This window comes from Lichenostomus cassidix, chromosome 8 (genome assembly GCF_008360975.1).
Source record: "Lichenostomus cassidix isolate B80296 chromosome 8, HeHo_3.0, whole genome shotgun sequence".
NCBI lineage: Eukaryota > Metazoa > Chordata > Aves > Passeriformes > Meliphagidae > Lichenostomus > Lichenostomus cassidix.
In genome coordinates this window covers 25,822,774-25,839,523 of record NC_139489.1, presented here as the reverse complement: position 1 = coordinate 25,839,523, position 16,750 = coordinate 25,822,774, and the positions used below count along the sequence as shown (strand labels likewise).

Below are 16,750 nucleotides of genomic sequence, written 5' to 3'. Positions count from 1 at the left end.
GGGGGGGTCCTTGGATGTCCAAAGGGCCAAGGAAAAGTAGTGCTGCAGCCTCTGTGTGCTCATTAGTGAGCAGCAGGAGAGCATCCGTGTTGTGCCTTTCCTCACCCCACAGCAGTTTTGCTCCACAAGTCCTGTATTTTTGGACAATGATCTACTTGCATCCACCCCTGGAAGGGGCTTAGAGTGCATTTCATGTTGAAAAAAACAACAATTGATCTGCGCTTCTCTGGCTGAAGAAGTGGCTTCCTTTAAAAACGGCTCAAGCGGTGGGAATGCTGCCAAGGTGCTCCGGCGGGTGACGCAGCAAACTGCTGCATTGCTCCTGCTGTCCTTGCCCAGGATGCCCAGCAATCAGCGTGATGAAGGCTCTCATTTCCTCATTTGCAAGTCTACATTGCTTCACTTTGTCACTGACTTTCTACCCGTGATGTTTGTGCAACTCTTCCCAGAGCCCTCGGAGTGCGATTGCCTTAGACAGCCATTTCTCCTGTGGACCTGGTGAAACTCCTGGGCTGGGCGCTGGCAGGCAGCCACCTTCCCGGTGGCATGCTGGATTGAGTGGGACTGTTTGGTGCCTCCCTTCCCAGGTACAGCCCACTCCCAGGTGCCTCCCTGGGGATGTGGTGCCAGCTGCAGCCATCCCACGTCCTAAAAAGCCTGGCAGAGTGCTGGAGCACTTGAAATATTGACTCTGCTCCAGATGTCCTGTGTCCTGCCTAGCACAAGGGCTTCTGCAATGTCCAGGCTCTCATTAACACAGCCCTCAGAAGAAAAGGAACTGGTGGGGAGCTGCTGAACACCAGCAGCTCTTCAGAGTGCAAGAAGGAGAGGAGGGAGGCTGCCCAGCTGCTGGCAGCCAGCCCGGAGCATGGGCCATTGCCTGGCAGGAATGCAGATGAGATGTAATGGAGTTTGAAAGCGTAGGGCACTCTCTGGGATGCCGGTTCTGTGGGGGAAGGAAAGGCACCCTGAGAGACCTGGAAGTTGGAGCAAACAAAACTAGCCCTGCACCTTCCTTCCTCCTCCTGAACAAAGTCCTGCAGAAATTTGGGGAAAAGGAGGAGAATAGAGTAGCTCTGTTCAGAAGGGTGAGGGTTGGGCAGATCCAGGGGCACAGAGGGGGCTCTTGGAGCACAGATGCATTCTGTTGCCTGCCAAGTGTGCTGTGTGAGGATGGTCTGGAGCAGGTCTGGTTAGTTTCTGCTCTGAATGTTTCTCTTGGCCCCAGTTTTCCAGCCCTTTGCTCCACCTGTACAAGACCTGCTGTGTCCCTTGGGCTGTGTTCCCTTGGGCTGTGTTCCCTCCCTGATGTGGGTTTCTAGTGGCTTCCTCTTGCATGAAGTCTAGACTCACTCAAACTTAGATTCTCTCTGCAGGTGGAATTAACACCTGATACACTGGGGAGTGTATCAGATTTGATTTGCACAAAATAAAGGAGACTGCAAGGGATCCCACTGTTCATGTGGCTTGGCTTGAGGAGCTCAGCAAGGAGCCTGGTCCAGTGTCTGTGTCTGGCTGCATTGCTCCATGGACTGATGGAGCCAGTGCTGCTCAGGGAGCCTGTGACTGGGCACAGCAGCCCTTGGTAGGTGAGACCTTGCTTACGTTGCAGGACTACTGTCACAGCAAGAGAGGAGTGCTCCACTGTCATCCCTGTGGTATTCTCAGTTTCATGCGCAGCAATTAAACCACCTGCCAAATAATGATGTGGCAAATCTGGGCGGTGTGGCCTCCTCCGATCTGCTCCTTAGTGCTGGGAACATGAGCTGGACTGGAAAACATCTGCTCTGTGCAGCCTGGGTCATGGTAATCATTTATGACTGTTAGCAGATCTGAAATTTGCAGGTAAAATGTTTCCTACCTAGACATACCAGTGACAGTGACAGTTCCTCCTGGTCTCCCCGGGTTCCTCTGAAAAGAGCAAAGGCAGCGTGGCTGCCGTCCTTTGGAGCAGGGATGAATCAGCAAAGGGTGAATAGCAGGAGCTTGGTACTGCTATAGTCTCTCTGCAGATGCAAACTACGTGAACACATTCATCACATCCTGAGAATGCACCCCGGATTTGCTTTTGTGCCTCTTGTTATTACAGGCTGGTTGGGCTTGAACAGTAGAAATCAACAATTTCCAACCGAGCCTGTCTTGTGGAGTCAGCAATTCCCAGCTACCAGTGAGGGCTTCGAGGGGCTGTCCTGGTCTTCACAGGTGTCAGCCTGGCAGAGCTAATGCAGAGTGTGGGAAGCAGTTGGGATTCACATCCACTCTGGATATTATTCCCTGTCTCAGCAAAGCTGGCAGGTTTGTGGCAGAGATGCTGCCAAAATTCTTGTCTGAAGCCATGTCTCAGTGAAGGTGTGACTTGTGCCACCAGGGGAAAAGTGCCACCGGAATTGGAATGTTGGGGAGGTTGCAGGTGGCACAAGTTTCACTCACTCTCTGAGGGAAAAGAGGCTTTTTCTTTTATTCACAGAAGGACCATGCTTTAAGCAGTGCTGTGCTGCAGATCAAGGAGGGCTTCCTTGAGTTCATCATCTTGTGAAGTCTGGAGAAAGGAAAAAACTGTTGAGCATCCTCTGCAGCTGATATTTCCAAGGCACTTGCAGGGGAGTTGGATGCAAACTTCTCTGAACAGCCTCTGAAATGCCAGTGACGGAGTTGCCATGATTGTATCATGAGTCTTGCATTGGTTGCGTGTTTTCCTTGGAGTCAGTTCCTGGAATCACACAATTAGGTAGGAACGTGTTCTTTAATTTTCAAGGAAGAAAGTCCATTTTGGGATCTCCCTGGCCCTGAACCTTCACAACTAAAGGGAAGTCCTGGGTCTGCTCACCTGGCCATTTTGAGCTATTGGTGTTTTACAGACAGATTCATGCTTTTAAAAATGGACAATAAAAGCCTTTCTCTGCTTTCTGAAATGTAATCCTTTCCATCACTTCAAGGGCTGAACACATAAAATCCAACCACTCTTTCCACATCTCCCCTCTAACCCAGCACAGAGGTGATCTGAGTAGCTTTGTGTCTGAAAATGATCCATTTTGGGTGCACAAAACAAGTTCTGCAGGGCTTAAATGATTTTGGTGAGATTGTGGCCGCCTTTGAGGTTCTCAGCCTGTTGATGTTGCCCACGCCTCACTGACTTCAAGGAGATTCCTGCTGGGTGTTAGTCTGGGAAAGGAGATTTCAGAGCTGATGAGCTTAATGAACTAAAGCCACTGCTCAGCTGTTGCACGGAGACTGTGCAGCACAGGAATCTCTGTGGTCATCCTTAGCCCATGGCCTTGCTATGGAGTGAAGCACAGCTCTTGCCGAAGTTAAGGATGCCGAGGTGGGAGCCGAAAGCTTTGCTGTGAAAACCAAGCAGGTTCCTAAATGTGCCATAGGAGCCTAAAGCTGGGCTTTGGGGCTGGCTGGGGCTCAGCAGCCAGGAACACAGAGTCACCCAGCACCTGTCCCCTGGCTTTGCTGCCTGCAGCCTCCATTGGCAGCCAGAGAAGACAAAAAGGCAGAGAGCACTGGGAAGCCGTTTCGAAAACTTCCCAAGACTTCTACTGCTTCTTGATTGCTATTAATTCATCTTAGCTGCTTTCAAATCCAACTTTAAAAGGATTGTTTCAAAGCCTCTGCTTCATCGTTGGCTTTCCATTCCCTGTCTCAGGCTGTTCTGCAATGAAAATATGTCTCTTCCCAGTCTGAGGTGGAAGAAAAGCCTCATCTCTTGCTTTGCAGCAGCATTCAAAGGGAAAAAAAGGATTTTTGGGCAAGTCTGTGCCTGGAAAACTCCACACCCTGCCGCTGAAGGAGGCTATTACCTGGAGAGCCTTGAGGATGGGACGTGCCAACTGGGCAGTAGGGTCCTCGGCAGCACCCCGGCTGTTCCCGGGGCAGCAGGAAGCAGGAGCATCCCCACCCCAGGGCTCCGGGGGATGAGCAATGGCATGGCTCACCTCCAAAGGAGCCGGAGCCGCGGGGTGTGGGCTCTTGCCCCTCCGCCCTGGTGTTAGATGCTGCTTTTGCATCTAAAAAAGGATTCAAGGAATTTGGACTGCCTGGGAGGGAGGGTGAGCTGGATAGGGAGGATGCTGGCAATTACGCTGGTGCAGAGCACCTCTCCTTTGCCTTGATAACCTAATCAAGCTGATGAGCTTTAAAATAAGGCTTTAACCCAGGGTGAGATAACGGTGGTGACATCCCTGAACATGGGGATTTTTGTTTTTTAATCACCAGCTGGATGAGGACAAGTCCTGGCAAGGTCTCTGTCAGTGGTGAGGGACCACCTTTCAGCGCAGCCCTGCACAGGCTGGGCTGTGTCTCTTTCCCTCCTGGTTAGACAAGGAGGTGTGATAATCCCTTAAGCACTTAATTGCAGCCGGCAGGGCTGAAGCAGACCGTCTTCTGCCCCATTCCCATCAGCCTGGACTCACAGAAGATGCGTGGGAACAATCCCACGGGTTGTGTCCACCATGCTCTGTCCCCAGGCCAGGCTGTGTCAGGGAGCCCCACCGCTGCCCCAGCGCCGTGCCCCGTGTGGAGCCCCTGCCCTCTGCTACCCCGGCGAGGCTGGGCTCGGGCAGGCTTGTTTTTCTAGCATGGCAAGTCCGCCTAAAATGCCTAGGTGGGGCCTAGCATGGATAATGGCCTTCCTGGGCCAGCAACAAGCCCTCAGCAGCCATGGGCACCCCCAGTGGCAGAGGTTCCCTGGCCTCAGGGGCTGGGGAGGGAGCGGAGGACTGGATTTTGGGGCTGTGTCCACCCTGGCAGTGCCTGGCTCTGCCCCGGGGCTCTGAGCAACGGGCACCTTCCGTCTGGGAGCTGGTGACGTGGGTGTGTGCGTGAGCAAAGGCACGGCTGGGCTGGACGGGAGGATGGAATCACAGAATCCTGGAATGGTCTGGGCTGGAAAGGACTTTAAGGAACCTCCAGTTCTATCATCCTGCCACAGGCAGGGACACCTTCCACCGGACCAGGTTGCTCCAAGTCCCATCCAGCCTGGCCCTGAACAATTCCCGGGATGGGGCAGCCACAGCTTCTCTGGTCAGCCTGTGCCAGGGCCTCACCACCCTCACAGGGAAGACCTTTTTTAAAATACCTAATCCAGCTCTCAGTTTGAAGACATCATTGAAGGGGGAACTGGGGATAGAAGGCACCTTTTTTTAGAAGTAGAGCTGGATTTTTTTTTTTTAATTTTTTTTTTTGTGGGTGTCACTGGGTATCCCTGCTGGGCATCCCTGGCAGAGTTGGGGTGAGGGCAGGGATGTCTCCAGGGTCCCCATTCCACAGGGTGTCCAGGTGCTGCCCAGTGACGCTGGCTGATGTCAGAGCATCTGACCAGCGCGCTGCCTCAGGGTGCTCGTGCTGGTGGCACGGTGCGTTTTGGGGCTGAATCAGCCACCTTGGCCATTGCAGAATCACAGCTTTGTTCAGGTTGGAAAAGACCTTTGCAGTCATGGAGTCCAGCCTGTGACCCAACACCTCCTTGTCAGCCAGACCAGGGCACTCAGTGCCACCTCCACTCTGTCCTTAACCACCTCCAGGGACCATGCCTCTGCCACCTCCCTGGGCACTCCTCACTTTGTCCGAATTTCATCATTTTAGGCCATTTGTCCCTCACGGAAGGGTCACGCCGCAGCACAGGCAGGGCTAGGGCAGTGTCGAGGCCGCCCCGCCATGGCACCGGGAGAGGCCTGGGGAGCTCTCGGGGGCTCTGCCCCGGTGCGCGGGGGCCGTGATGGGGGTGTCCGTGCCCCGTCCCGCCGGGGGGTTCCCCGCGCTGTCCCCGCCCCGGCCCCGCCCAGGAGGCGGCGCTACGGGAAGCTCCGGGCGCTAAAGGCGGCTCCGGGCGGCACGGGCCGGCCTGGCGGGCGATGTGGCGGCGGCGGGCTCGGGCCGGGGGCCGGGGGGGGCCGGCGGCTCTCCCGCTGCTCCTGCTGCTGCTTTTCCTGCTGCTCCGGGTGCCCGCGGCGCGGCCCGGCCGCCTCTACTCGGCCTCTGACCCGCTGGAGCTACTGGGGCCGGGGGCGGAGGGGCGGCTGCTGGGCTCCACCAGCGCCTGGGCCGTCGAGTTCTTCGCCTCCTGGTGCGGGCACTGCATCCACTTCGCTCCCACATGGCGGGCCCTGGCCCACGACATCCGCGGTGAGTCCCCGGCCCCGCTGTGCCCCCTTCTCCTCATCCCCACCTGCCCGATCCTCCCGAACCTTGTCACCCCCCACCCCTCATCCCTGTCTCTGTCCTCTTCCATCAGCACCCCGTTTAATCCCCGTGTCTCTGCCCCCGCGCCCTTAAATTCCCCCTACATCCCTCTCTGTTCGCCTGTCAGCCCCCCTGAATCCTCCTGGCTGTGCCCCCTGCGCAGGAGGGTCCCGCTTCCCCCAACACCGGGACCATCCCCGAATCCCTCCCGCGTCCTTGCCCCGTCGTCCTCCTCCTCTCCGCCTTCGCTTTTAAATCTTCCCTACATCTTGGGCCCAGCATCCTCGTTCCCGTCGGCATCCCTTCATCCTCTCTGTGCCCTTCCCACCACCAGCACCCCTCAGCCCGCTGTGCTTACCCTCCGTCAGCTCCCCAAACCCCCTGCGGCCCAGCCCAGCCTCCCCGGAGCGGCAGCCTGGGGGAAGGCCCAGCTCCCTCACCGTGTCCAGGTTCCCCCACCCCGCGGTATCCAGGCCTGGCTTAGCAGCATCCCTAGAGGCACTTCGGCAGGGAGAAGCTCAGGCTGAGCCTGTCCCAGGCATGGGGGGTCCCGCTGCCCCCCAGACCTTCCCTCAGCCCCGCTCCTGCCGGTGCCCGCAGGGACGGCGGGGCGCTGGGCGCTGATCCCAGCTGGTCTGTTCCCGGCTTTGACCTTGATGCCTGGTCTGGATGGTGCCAGCCCTGCTTGGGGACCCGCACGCCCCGCTGCTGGGCCCCTCGTCCTGCCGGCACTCATCCTGCCTCCCCCGGCATCCCGGGCTGCGCGCGGCTTCTCCCTGTTATTGCACTAATTGATACAGCGCTGGCTGCCCGATGAGTCAGGGTGCCGGCCGGCCGGGCATCCCGTCCCTCCGAGGGGATGCCGTCCCTCCCTGGGGATGCCGTCAGAGCTCCCCAGCGGGCAGGATGTGAGGAATAGGGTGCGTGCCCGGGCCCCGCGGGGGAATGCCGGCTCTCCTGGCCCCTCTCCAAGAGAGAGCTCCCCCAGGGCTCCCTGCTCCGGAGGCCGGACCGCGGATGGTGTGCCCATGGGGGCAGGGAGGGCGGGGAAGCCACCCCCGTGCTGCTCAGCATTCTCGCTGCCCTTCCCACGGGTGGATTTTCGTAGGAATGGGCTGGGCAGGGAGGATGCCAGGGCAACCTGAGGGCACCACGTGTGGATGAGTCCGGGAACGTGCCTGGCTCTCTGCAGCAGGGCTTGTCACCAGCTGTCCTGTGCCACGAGTGCCAGGGCAGTGGGAAGCAGCTCACCTGTCCCGTCACCTGAGACACAGGACAGTGTGTCCCTACCTCCAGCATGCTCTCACCCAGGGCAGCACAGGCTCCATCTGTGTGCCAGCACCATATCACTGCCTGTCCCACACTAAGGATAGGCTGGGCATTGTCCAGCTTGTGTCCTTTACACTTAAAAGAAGCTATTGCAGAGTTTCATTCTCCATTTTCCTGCTGGTTTTCAAAGCCTGCTGCTTAAAATGCTTCCTTGCCCCCTTTTGTTCCTCTGTTTAACCCAGAGACCTACTGGTCTTCACTGGGGAGGTGGTGGAGAGACACAAATGGAGAGTGAATGCTCAGAACCTGGGCTTGGCTGCTGGTTTTGGGTTGTTGCCTCTCGGTTATCAGCTGTGCCCTTGGTCTGGGGTGAGATGAGCTGGAGCCTGTGTTCCTTGCTCTCTCCGAGCTGTGGTTAGCCATCTCTCCCCTTCTCCCCGTGTCCTCTTCCCAGGAGCTGGGGCAGAGGCTGGACAGGCAGAACCAGCTGGGCAGGCAGCGTCGGGCAGAGCTGCCTGTGCTCCGGCAGTGGCAGGGCAGGGCGTGCAAAGCCGGGTCCCGCCTCACACAGCTTCCCCTGTCTTCCTGCCGCTGGAAAGTAGGGCACCACGCACCAGTACAGACCGTGGCTCTGGGTATTCGGGCTTGGAAACCATCAGCTGCTGCCCTGTGAGGGGCAAGCACTGATTTTGGGATGGGAGGATCTCTGCCACTGTCACAGCAGGAGATCCCTCCTGTCCCACAGGCAGTTGTGGGGAGCAGGGCAGTTTTTGGGGCTGTGGGAGGCTGAGCTGTGCTAGCCTCATCCCCTGTCCCCACAGAGTGGAGGCCTGCAGTGATCCTGGCGGCCATCGACTGTGCCGATGAGGACAACCAGCAAGTGTGCTCTGATTTTGGGATCACTGGCTTCCCCACCATGAAGGTGAGACTGCGTGTGCCGGCTGCTTGCTGGGTTTCACTGTGCTTTGTCTTTTGGCCTGTTCCTCTCTTGCTCAATTGGATTGACAGGGCTGTTGCACCAAAATACTCCCCTTGGGGCTCTGCAGGCTGGAGCTGTTTCCCCAAAACAATGCCGTGTCCAGGCTGCAGCCTGTGCAACTGCTGGGTGATGGAGCAACAAGGAGGGGGGGAAACCAGTATGCTATTTTGTGGCAAGATGCAAAGGCTGAACCTCTGCTGGGATGAGGTAGAGTCTGAATCCTGAGTTGGAAACACTTGCTGTTTGAGAGCAGGGAGAGGTTACAGGTGCAGATTTTGGAGGAGGGCACAGGGATGCTGCGGGAGGTTGCATCTCCCAGGAGCCTCCTGTGGTGTTGGGCGAGGAGCCATCCCTCCTCCTGGGCTCATGCCCAGCCCTTTAGCTGTGTCAACACACCATTTGCAGAACTTCTCACTGCAAACAGAGCCTTGCTCCAGCACAAGAAGGGAAGCTAAAGCAAAGCCAGCAGTTTAAACTAGGATTACCTTGAGATGGAATGGGTAGGGATAAGGATTTTATTAGACATGCCCTCAGTCCCAGCTTACAGGCTCGGCTTCAGGTAGGGTCAAATTTGGGGTTTTCCAGGCAAGTTGGCTTGGATCAGATTTGGGGTTTTCCACGCAGGTTGGCTTGGCCCCAGCCCTGCCCTGGGGTCTCACCAAGCACCCACTGCCCTGGGACATAGATGGAAACATCTCTCTGGGCAGGGAGATGTGCTGATGTGGCAGTGTCAAGAAGTCACTTGCTTCACATCCCGTGTCCCCGCCAAGCACCTTTTGCAAACAGTCCCAGCTCCCAGCCCAGCCTGCAAAGCAAACACCTGGCTGATGCAACCTGGTGTTGCTGCTCTGGCTCTGCCCTGGGTACTGGAGCCACTGTGGGAGGCCAGGAGTGGGAAAACCCCCTTTTTCCTGCTTTGTCACAGCTCTGGAGCAGAGAGACAGTGGTTTGCAGGGCTGGGAAGGTTCCAGCTGCCTCCCTGGAACCCCTGAGACACCTGCTCCACTGCCTGCCAGTGCTCAGCCCTTGGCTGGACATGGCCCCCAGCCCATGCCTGCATCCCCCTGCTCCAGGGATGCCCCAAAAGATAGGGACACAGCTGGGAGCTCCCTAAGTGCTGGCTGATGTCAGTTAGCACCCTGCAGTGTTTGGGGAAACTGAGGCAGAGCTGGTCTAAAGGGAGCCTCATCCTGCTGGGCTGCACTGCCTCCTGTCCCACTCCAAACACTCACTCTGGTTTCCCCGTGTGGTTTTTTTCCATTTCAGTTCTTCAGAGCTTTTAGCAAGAAGCCAGAGGATGGGATAAGGATTACCAGTGAGTATTGAGAGCCATGGGGCTTTCTACCTTGGGTGTGAATGCCCTGCTGCCCACACCTCCCATACGCTGGAATTTCAGGGACCTCTGGGTGGGCAGCTCCAAGCAGCTTCCCTCAGCTCAGCCCCTGGGACTGGCTTCCCCAGGACTGACCCCTTGGTATCCTGTCCCCTGCAGATCCCAGTGCCACCGTTGAGGACCTGCGCCATGCCATCATCACCAACCTTGAGCAGAGCCAGGATGCCTGGCCACCTGCCTGTCCTCCGCTGGAGCCAGCGAGGTAGGGGCAGTGGGAGGCCAGGATGGCCTCTGTCCTGTGGAGACCAGGTTTCTGGTGAAATCCTGAACCAAACATGAGCAAGGAGCAGCTACAGCATCACTCATGTCCCAGGGAGACACAGATGACCTGGCCAGGATAGAGCCATTTACGTGGGCTGGATGAGATGGGCCATGTTGGTGCATCTCCTAACAAACCTGCTCATCAGCCTTAAATAGAATGAGCAATTCCTGGGACCCCAATCCCCTGGGACATGGCAGTGCTGTGCCATGCGGAGTGAGGCTGCGTTAGAAGCTTTTTCCTGGCCTGAAAAAGGGTTTTCTTGATTTTGTACGATTTTGTTGGTATCTGAGTTGGCCTTGCTGCATGCGAGCAGTTGCTCCATGGTCCTGAGAAGGAGCATCTGGATTTCCCAAAGCAATGATCAAGCCAGGCACGTGCCTCAGGTCTCTGGTTCCTCTGTGTCTTAGCCAAAAAAAAACCCCAGCCCTGGCTCAAGTTCATTGCTGTTTTTAACCCTGGGCAAATGTGCAGCTCCCTCCTGCCCTGCTCTGCCTGTGCTTTGTTTTCTCCTTGGTCAATCCCAGTGGGTGTTTCCTCAAAGCCTGCAAACCAGAGCAGAAAATTAGGCTGGAAACTTGAGCAGGAAGAATTGCCTGCTCGGTGGGGATGAACCTGCACCAGCATTCCCTGCCAGATCCCAGTGGGCGAGGGTCAAGCTCCTTGTGAGTGGGAGGGCAGAGCATCCTGCTGATGCCGAGGCACCTGCTGCCGTCCCCCTGTCTCTTGCAGCGCGGAGGAGGTTCGCACCTTCTTCCAGAGGAACAAGGACCAGTATCTGGCACTCATCTTCGAGAAGAGCGACTCCTTCGTGGGCAGAGAGGTGGGTACAGCTGCGTGTATCCCCCATTTGTCTCGGAGTCTGTCCCTGGTGCCTTTGGGCAGGGCAGCTCTCTCTGGGCAGCCTTCCTTGCCCAGTTTGCCAGTACCATATGTTACACAGGGCATTAAACAGCTCTGCTGCATCTCTGGTGGGGCTGGAGATCCCTCTGCCCTGCAATCTGACCCTGGGGCTTGCAGGTGACCCTGGACATGCTGCAGTTTGAAAACATTGCGGTGAGGAGAGTGCTGAGCAGCGAGGAGGAGCTCGTGGAGAAGTTCGGCGTCACCACCTTCCCCTCTGCATACCTGCTGCTCCGCAATGGCTCCTTCTCCCGCCTGCCTGTGTGAGTGTGGGGCATGGCAGGGTGGCTCTGGGGATGCTGGTGGGGTGCCAGCCTTGTGCCCCATCTCTCTGTGCTCCTTTGTAATTGTGGGACGGCTTATTAGGAAGGAGACAGTGGCTGGGCTTGGGAGGCTGGCGGGAAGTTGCTGGTGGGCCCTGAACTGGGCTGCCAGCCCTGGCTGGAGCTAGCAGAAGGGAAGATCCTTGCAACTGAACCATCCCCTTGCCACATCTGCCTGGAGGTGATATGGTACAGCTACCTGGGGCTCAGCTGCACTCCAGGATATGTGTCGGGATGCCCACTGCCGGGGCAGGTGGAGAGCATGGACCACCCCACACTCCTTCCCCAGGCCTGAACTGCCGGCCTGGCTAAGCCTTCATCTCCTTTGCTTCCTCCTTGGGGCCAGGTTTGGGAGGCAGGAGGGACTTAGGGCTTCTCCTTGCCGGCAGGCACATCGAGGCGCGCTCCTTTTACACCTACTACCTGCGCACGCTCTCGGGCATCACCCGCGGCTCCTACAAGCTGAACACCACCGCCAGCACCTCCAACGACACCGACCGAGTGGCACAGCCGCTGCGAGCAGAGCGGTCAGACCCCTCACCCTGCTGGGGAAACTGGGGCTGGGAAGGGTGGGCAAAGGGCTGGGACCATGGTTTTCCCTGGGAAAACCCCAGGCTGTGGTCCCTGGGGTGTGGATTACCGGGCTGATGGACCCTCGTGTTGCGCTGCCCTCCCCAGCTCCAAGCTGTACATGGCCGACCTGGAGTCTGCGCTGCACTACTCGCTGCGGGTGGAGGCTGCCCGTGCCTCTGCGCTGTCGGGAGCACAGCTGGGAGCCTTCAAGTGCTACGTGGCCACGCTGGTGAAGGTGAGGAGCTCTGGGTGTTGGGAGAGGAACAGCCTGTGCCTCCACTTGGCTGTTTATGAAATACAAATGCACAGTACAGGCCACCACGTCCCAGTGCTCACAGGTAGTGAAGCGTGGCAGTCTCAGGTGTGAGCCCTGTGTCCCGGTGCTTAGTGTATGCCATGGCTGCTGTCAGGCTGTCCCCATCCCTGTGGATCTCCAGACTTAGCCCAGAGTCCCAGTGGGCGCTAAGAGGGGATGCTGCAGTGTTTCAAACAAGATGTGGGGGGCCAGCTGTGGTGGCAGTGGGATCAGCACTTGCAGGAGGTATTTTCAGAAGAGGCTGTTGCCTGCTGGGTGTCAGAGATGGTCAGAGAGGTTTGTCACTCTGCTCTGGATGCTTGGCTCGAGGAGCCAATCTCTTCAGACTCCTTTGTCCAGGAAAAGAGCTCCCACTCTGAGTCAGGCTCCAGACAAGCCTAATTTAAGGTCTCCTTTTTTCTTCTTTGTTTGGTCTGGCGTAGCTGAAGTGAGTGAAAGCTTTGAGCCAGCACAAGCAGGGCAGTTTAATTTCCTGCTGTGATGGAGTCCTGCTGCATTTGGCTGTTCCTTCCACTGGGCTTGCAGGAGACCTGTCCCCATCCCAATCCCTGTTACAGCCCAGGCTCCTTGGCACACTGGGGCTATGCCCTCCTTATTTCTGCCCTCCCTTGTTACCCAGGGTCTCACGCTCAGTTTGGGCCTTGCATAGCCCTCACTGATGTGCAAGGCATCCCCTGTTCCCACCCCCATCTGCTCTCCCCCAGGAAAGAGCCCCAGACATGAGCCTTAAGTCCTCAGACCTTCATGTAGCTCCTCTGCTTGCCCCTAGCCATCACCCTCACTCTCTCCCTTTAATGAGAACTCCAGAGACAGGGAAATAAATCCCCATGGCACCAGCTCCCTGCCCATGGGTACAAGTGTGCTAGAGTGGTGGGGAGTAGCAATGGTTTTGTTTGATCCATTTTTAATTCTTCCTGCAAACCTTCCCCTCCATGAGCTGTAGCAGGGGGTGGTGGATGCCGGTGCTTCCCCAAGGATGCTGAGCCAGTGCTGCCATTGCCCTGCTCATCCACAGGACGGAGCAGCATCCCCAGGATTGCCAGCCCAGGGCTCAGCCTGTGGGAGCTCAGCCAGCAGGTCCTAGTCTTAACTCTTGCATTCCCAAGAGGTATTAAAGGAAAGGACAGGGGAAAAAATCGTAATATGGAAAAAGGTGGTTCCTGGAAAGTGGGGAATCACACAGCAAAGTCTCCCATCCAAGGAGTTGGGGGACACTGTGTTTGCAGCAGAACTATCAGGTCACAGATGAAAGACCCAAATTTGCAGTGAATTCATGCAATTCCCCATGGGCCTGGGAAGAACAGCTCAGACTTAGCAAACTCCTCCTTTTCACTTCTCCATCACTTCTGCATGCTGCTGTTTCCTTCTCCGCACGAGTCTGTCCCTCTGTCCGTCTGTCTGTCGGTGGCACAGGCTGCCAGGCTGCTCCTCTCCCAGGAGTGGTTTTAAAGTGCAGCTGCTAATCGGCTTTGCCAGACTTACGGACAGACTGGCTTTTTGCCTCCCTCAGTTGGGGCTGGGGTTTGGAGCCTGAACATGCACACAGGGGACTTGTTACCCGGGGTGGGGGACAAGCTGCAGCCCCCAGCCCCTCGGAGACAGGCACCAAAAGCTTGCCTGCCCTCCAGCATAGAGCGTGCTGGTGAGCCAGAGGTGCCTGTGGGCTGCCCTGCTGCTCCCAGGCTGGAGTCCATGTTTTCTCACCCCTCTCCCCCTCTGCAGTACTTCCCAGGGCGCCCCTGCGTGCAGACCTACCTGCAGACCCTGGATGCCTGGCTGAGGAACTGGACAGAGCCTGAGCTGCCCCGCACTGTTTTGAAGGAGGCCATGAAGAATAACAAAGATGTAAGATGCCCATGGGGACCCCCAGCCCCTCCTCTCCTTACCCCTGCCCTTTGCTCCCCAGCTGGTATTGCCTGCCAGCCCCATCATGCCATGTCCATCTGTCCACCAGGCCTCCCACCCCTCTGTGCTCCCCACCAACGTGACCTGGGTGGGCTGCCAGGGCAGTGAGCGCCACTTCCGTGGCTACCCCTGCGGGCTCTGGACCATCTTCCACCTGCTGACTGTCCAGGCTGCCCAGAATGGCCCTGATAAAGGTACTGGTGTCCCTGGGGGCATCAGGGGCTCAGGGAGGGAATGTCTGGGTGGGCTGTGGCACAGGCAGGGATGCTGCATGTGGACAAAGGCTTGTTTCCCCCCTTCCTCATCTCATCTGGGGTAGTTTCCATGGGGGACAAGAGACAGAGAGTTGGGGTGTGGGCTTGCTGCCTAAGCCATGGGGCTGTGGTGGTGGCATTGGGGTGCCCAGACTCAGCCCTGTGCTGTGCCTCCTGCAGAGTTACCCCTGGAGGTGCTGAACACCATGCGCTGCTATGTCAAGCACTTCTTCGGCTGCCAGGAGTGCGCCGAGCACTTTGAGGCCATGGCGGCCAAGTCCATGGACAAGGTGGCGAGCAGGGAGGAGGCCATGCTCTGGCTCTGGTCCCACCACAACGAGGTCAACGCTCGCCTGGCGGGTAAGGGGGGCTGCCACAGGGGGAGTCAGAGCGGCTTCCCAAGGGAAATGGGGAGGTGAGGTGGAGGAACATCCCTCCTCCTCGATGGATACGGCAAATGGCTGCAGGGTGCAGCAGAGGGGACATCCTGTTGTCATGGTCCCCCATCCCAGGGGACAGCAACTGGTCACATAGCATCAGGCTGCCTGGAGATATAGCTGGATCTTATGTGCTCCCTACAGGGAGCTTCCCAAGCTGCTGTTTTCCCTCGGAGGATCCCTCCTCCCAAGGTGGCTCCTCCAAGTGTCCCCATCCCCAGCTGCTGGATTCTCTGGGATGTTTATACAGGGGGAGGGTGCATCACATATCCCCTCTAACCCCCTCACTGGCTCTGGTCCCTGCAGGAGGTGACACGGAGGACCCCAAGTTCCCCAAGCTGCAGTGGCCTCCACCGGACATGTGTCCCCAGTGCCACAAGGAGGAGCGGGGGGTCCATGCCTGGGAGGAACCGGCCGTGGTCACGTTCCTCAAAGCACACTTCTCCCCCACCAACATCTACATGGACTATGCCGAGCCCGACCCCATCTCCTTGGCCAGGGAGGGGACAGGCGTCAGGCTGGGCACGGAAGGCCCGCGAGAGGAGAGGGTGAGAGGAGAGGAGGAGGAAAAGGAGACGGAGGGCGAGGCGAGAGTCCCGGGGCGCCCGGGCTCCCCCGAACTGCGGCGCCCCAGCATCGTGCGGCTGAACCCCAAGCCGCGGGAGTGGGGCGAGGACATCGTGGACCTGGACTCCTTCAGCGAGCAGCACTTCAAGAGCCAAGCTCTGCGAGCGGCCGCCGGCCGGCGCCGGCGCATCAGCAAGCGGGACACCATCGCCCTGCCCCGGGATGCCGCGGCGGGCAGGGAGCGCCGGCGCGCTCCCGGCGTCCTGCTCCGGGAGGAGGAGGGTGTTGGGGAGGGCCTGCGGAGGAGCCCCTGGCTGCGGGTGCTTGGATTGGGCTTCTCCCGCCTGGACATCAGCCTCTGCGTGGCCCTCTACTTCCTCTCCTCCATGTGCCTCCTGGGCATGTACACCTTCTTCCGCCTCCGCACCCGAGCCCGGAAAGGCCGCCTGGGCTTCCCCCTGGCCTGAGAGGGGTTTTTGGGCCCGGGGGTTTTCCCAGGGTGGCTGGGCTGCTGAGTCAGGGCACCCCTGGGACAGCGTTTTGTGCCACAGCGGGGAGGGGTCTGGCATATCTCCCTCAGGAGCTGTCCTCCTCACAGCAGTTGCCTCGCCCAGGGTAGGGGGTGGAGGGCTCCTTTTGGGAGGAAGGAGGTGTCAGAGCATCCCCCTCTCAGGTCATTGTGCCATGTTTTTGGGCATGTGAGAGCTGGGACGTGAACAGTGATTCATGTTTTGGCACCCAGCTGCCCTCAGAAGCTCCCGGGCACTGGGCTGGTTTCAAACTGGGAAGCCCAGCCCTTGTGCTGGGGAGCAGCCCACTGGGGTCTAACCACTAATGGGGCAGGAGGGTGGAGGTTTAGCCCCCCAAAAAGTGGACACTGATGGGTGGGGGCAGCAGTCACGGCTTCAGATGCATTTTCTGTCCCCTCCTCTTTGAAAGGTGGCCCGGGGCCTCCCCACCTTTCCTCGCCCCCTCCCCGCGCTGTTGTTCGTTCTCTGCTTGTCTTAGTGGAATAAATTATTTTTGCCGAAGCCTGCCTTGCTGTGTTGGCTGGTCCCTGCCACGTGGGTATGCTGGGCTACCACCCCCCATTCCTGCTGTCCCTGCTCCAGCCTCCCCCCCACCCACCCCGGGAAGAGCACTGGATTTAAAAATCCTTTCAATATTTTTAATTATTGTTGTATGTTTTCTCCTGCCTTTTGCTTCGGGATGATGCACCTCTGGCCAGCTGCCCCCCCTGTACAGCTGGCACATCACCAGGGCTGGGCTGGCTCATGGTTTCTCCTCAAGCAGGGTGAGGGAGAGGAAGTATGTGGGGGCCAGGAAGCTGCTGGAAAAAGTTGGCACGAGCTGTGGAGCTGCAGCTCAGTGCTGACCGTGCCTGTG

General features: G+C 58.1%; 1 protein-coding gene across 1 annotated transcript; it reads left to right on the top strand.

The window, feature by feature from the left end:
• The first annotated feature begins 5,819 nt into the window (after positions 1 to 5,819).
• QSOX1 (quiescin sulfhydryl oxidase 1) lies at positions 5,820 to 16,395 on the top strand. Its single transcript, XM_085068583.1, has 12 exons — positions 5,820 to 6,129; positions 8,277 to 8,377; positions 9,701 to 9,749; positions 9,927 to 10,029; positions 10,819 to 10,909; positions 11,107 to 11,252; positions 11,702 to 11,839; positions 11,991 to 12,120; positions 13,924 to 14,046; positions 14,156 to 14,300; positions 14,541 to 14,720; positions 15,104 to 16,395. Exons 1-12 carry the CDS (start codon positions 5,859 to 5,861, stop codon positions 15,829 to 15,831), a joined length of 2,205 nt encoding a protein of 734 aa, XP_084924709.1. The 5' UTR covers positions 5,820 to 5,858; the 3' UTR covers positions 15,832 to 16,395.
• Positions 16,396 to 16,750: the final 355 nt, after the last annotated feature.

Coding starts and splice junctions, on each gene's coding strand:
- QSOX1 (XM_085068583.1), top strand. CDS start 5,859: ATGTGGCGGCGGCGGGCTCGGGCCGGGGGCCGGGGGGGGCCGGCGGCT. Junction 10,030..10,818: donor CCTCCGCTGGAGCCAGCGAG/GTAGGGGCAGTG, acceptor TGTCTCTTGCAG/CGCGGAGGAGGTTCGCACCT. Junction 14,047..14,155: donor CCATGAAGAATAACAAAGAT/GTAAGATGCCCA, acceptor TCTGTCCACCAG/GCCTCCCACCCCTCTGTGCT.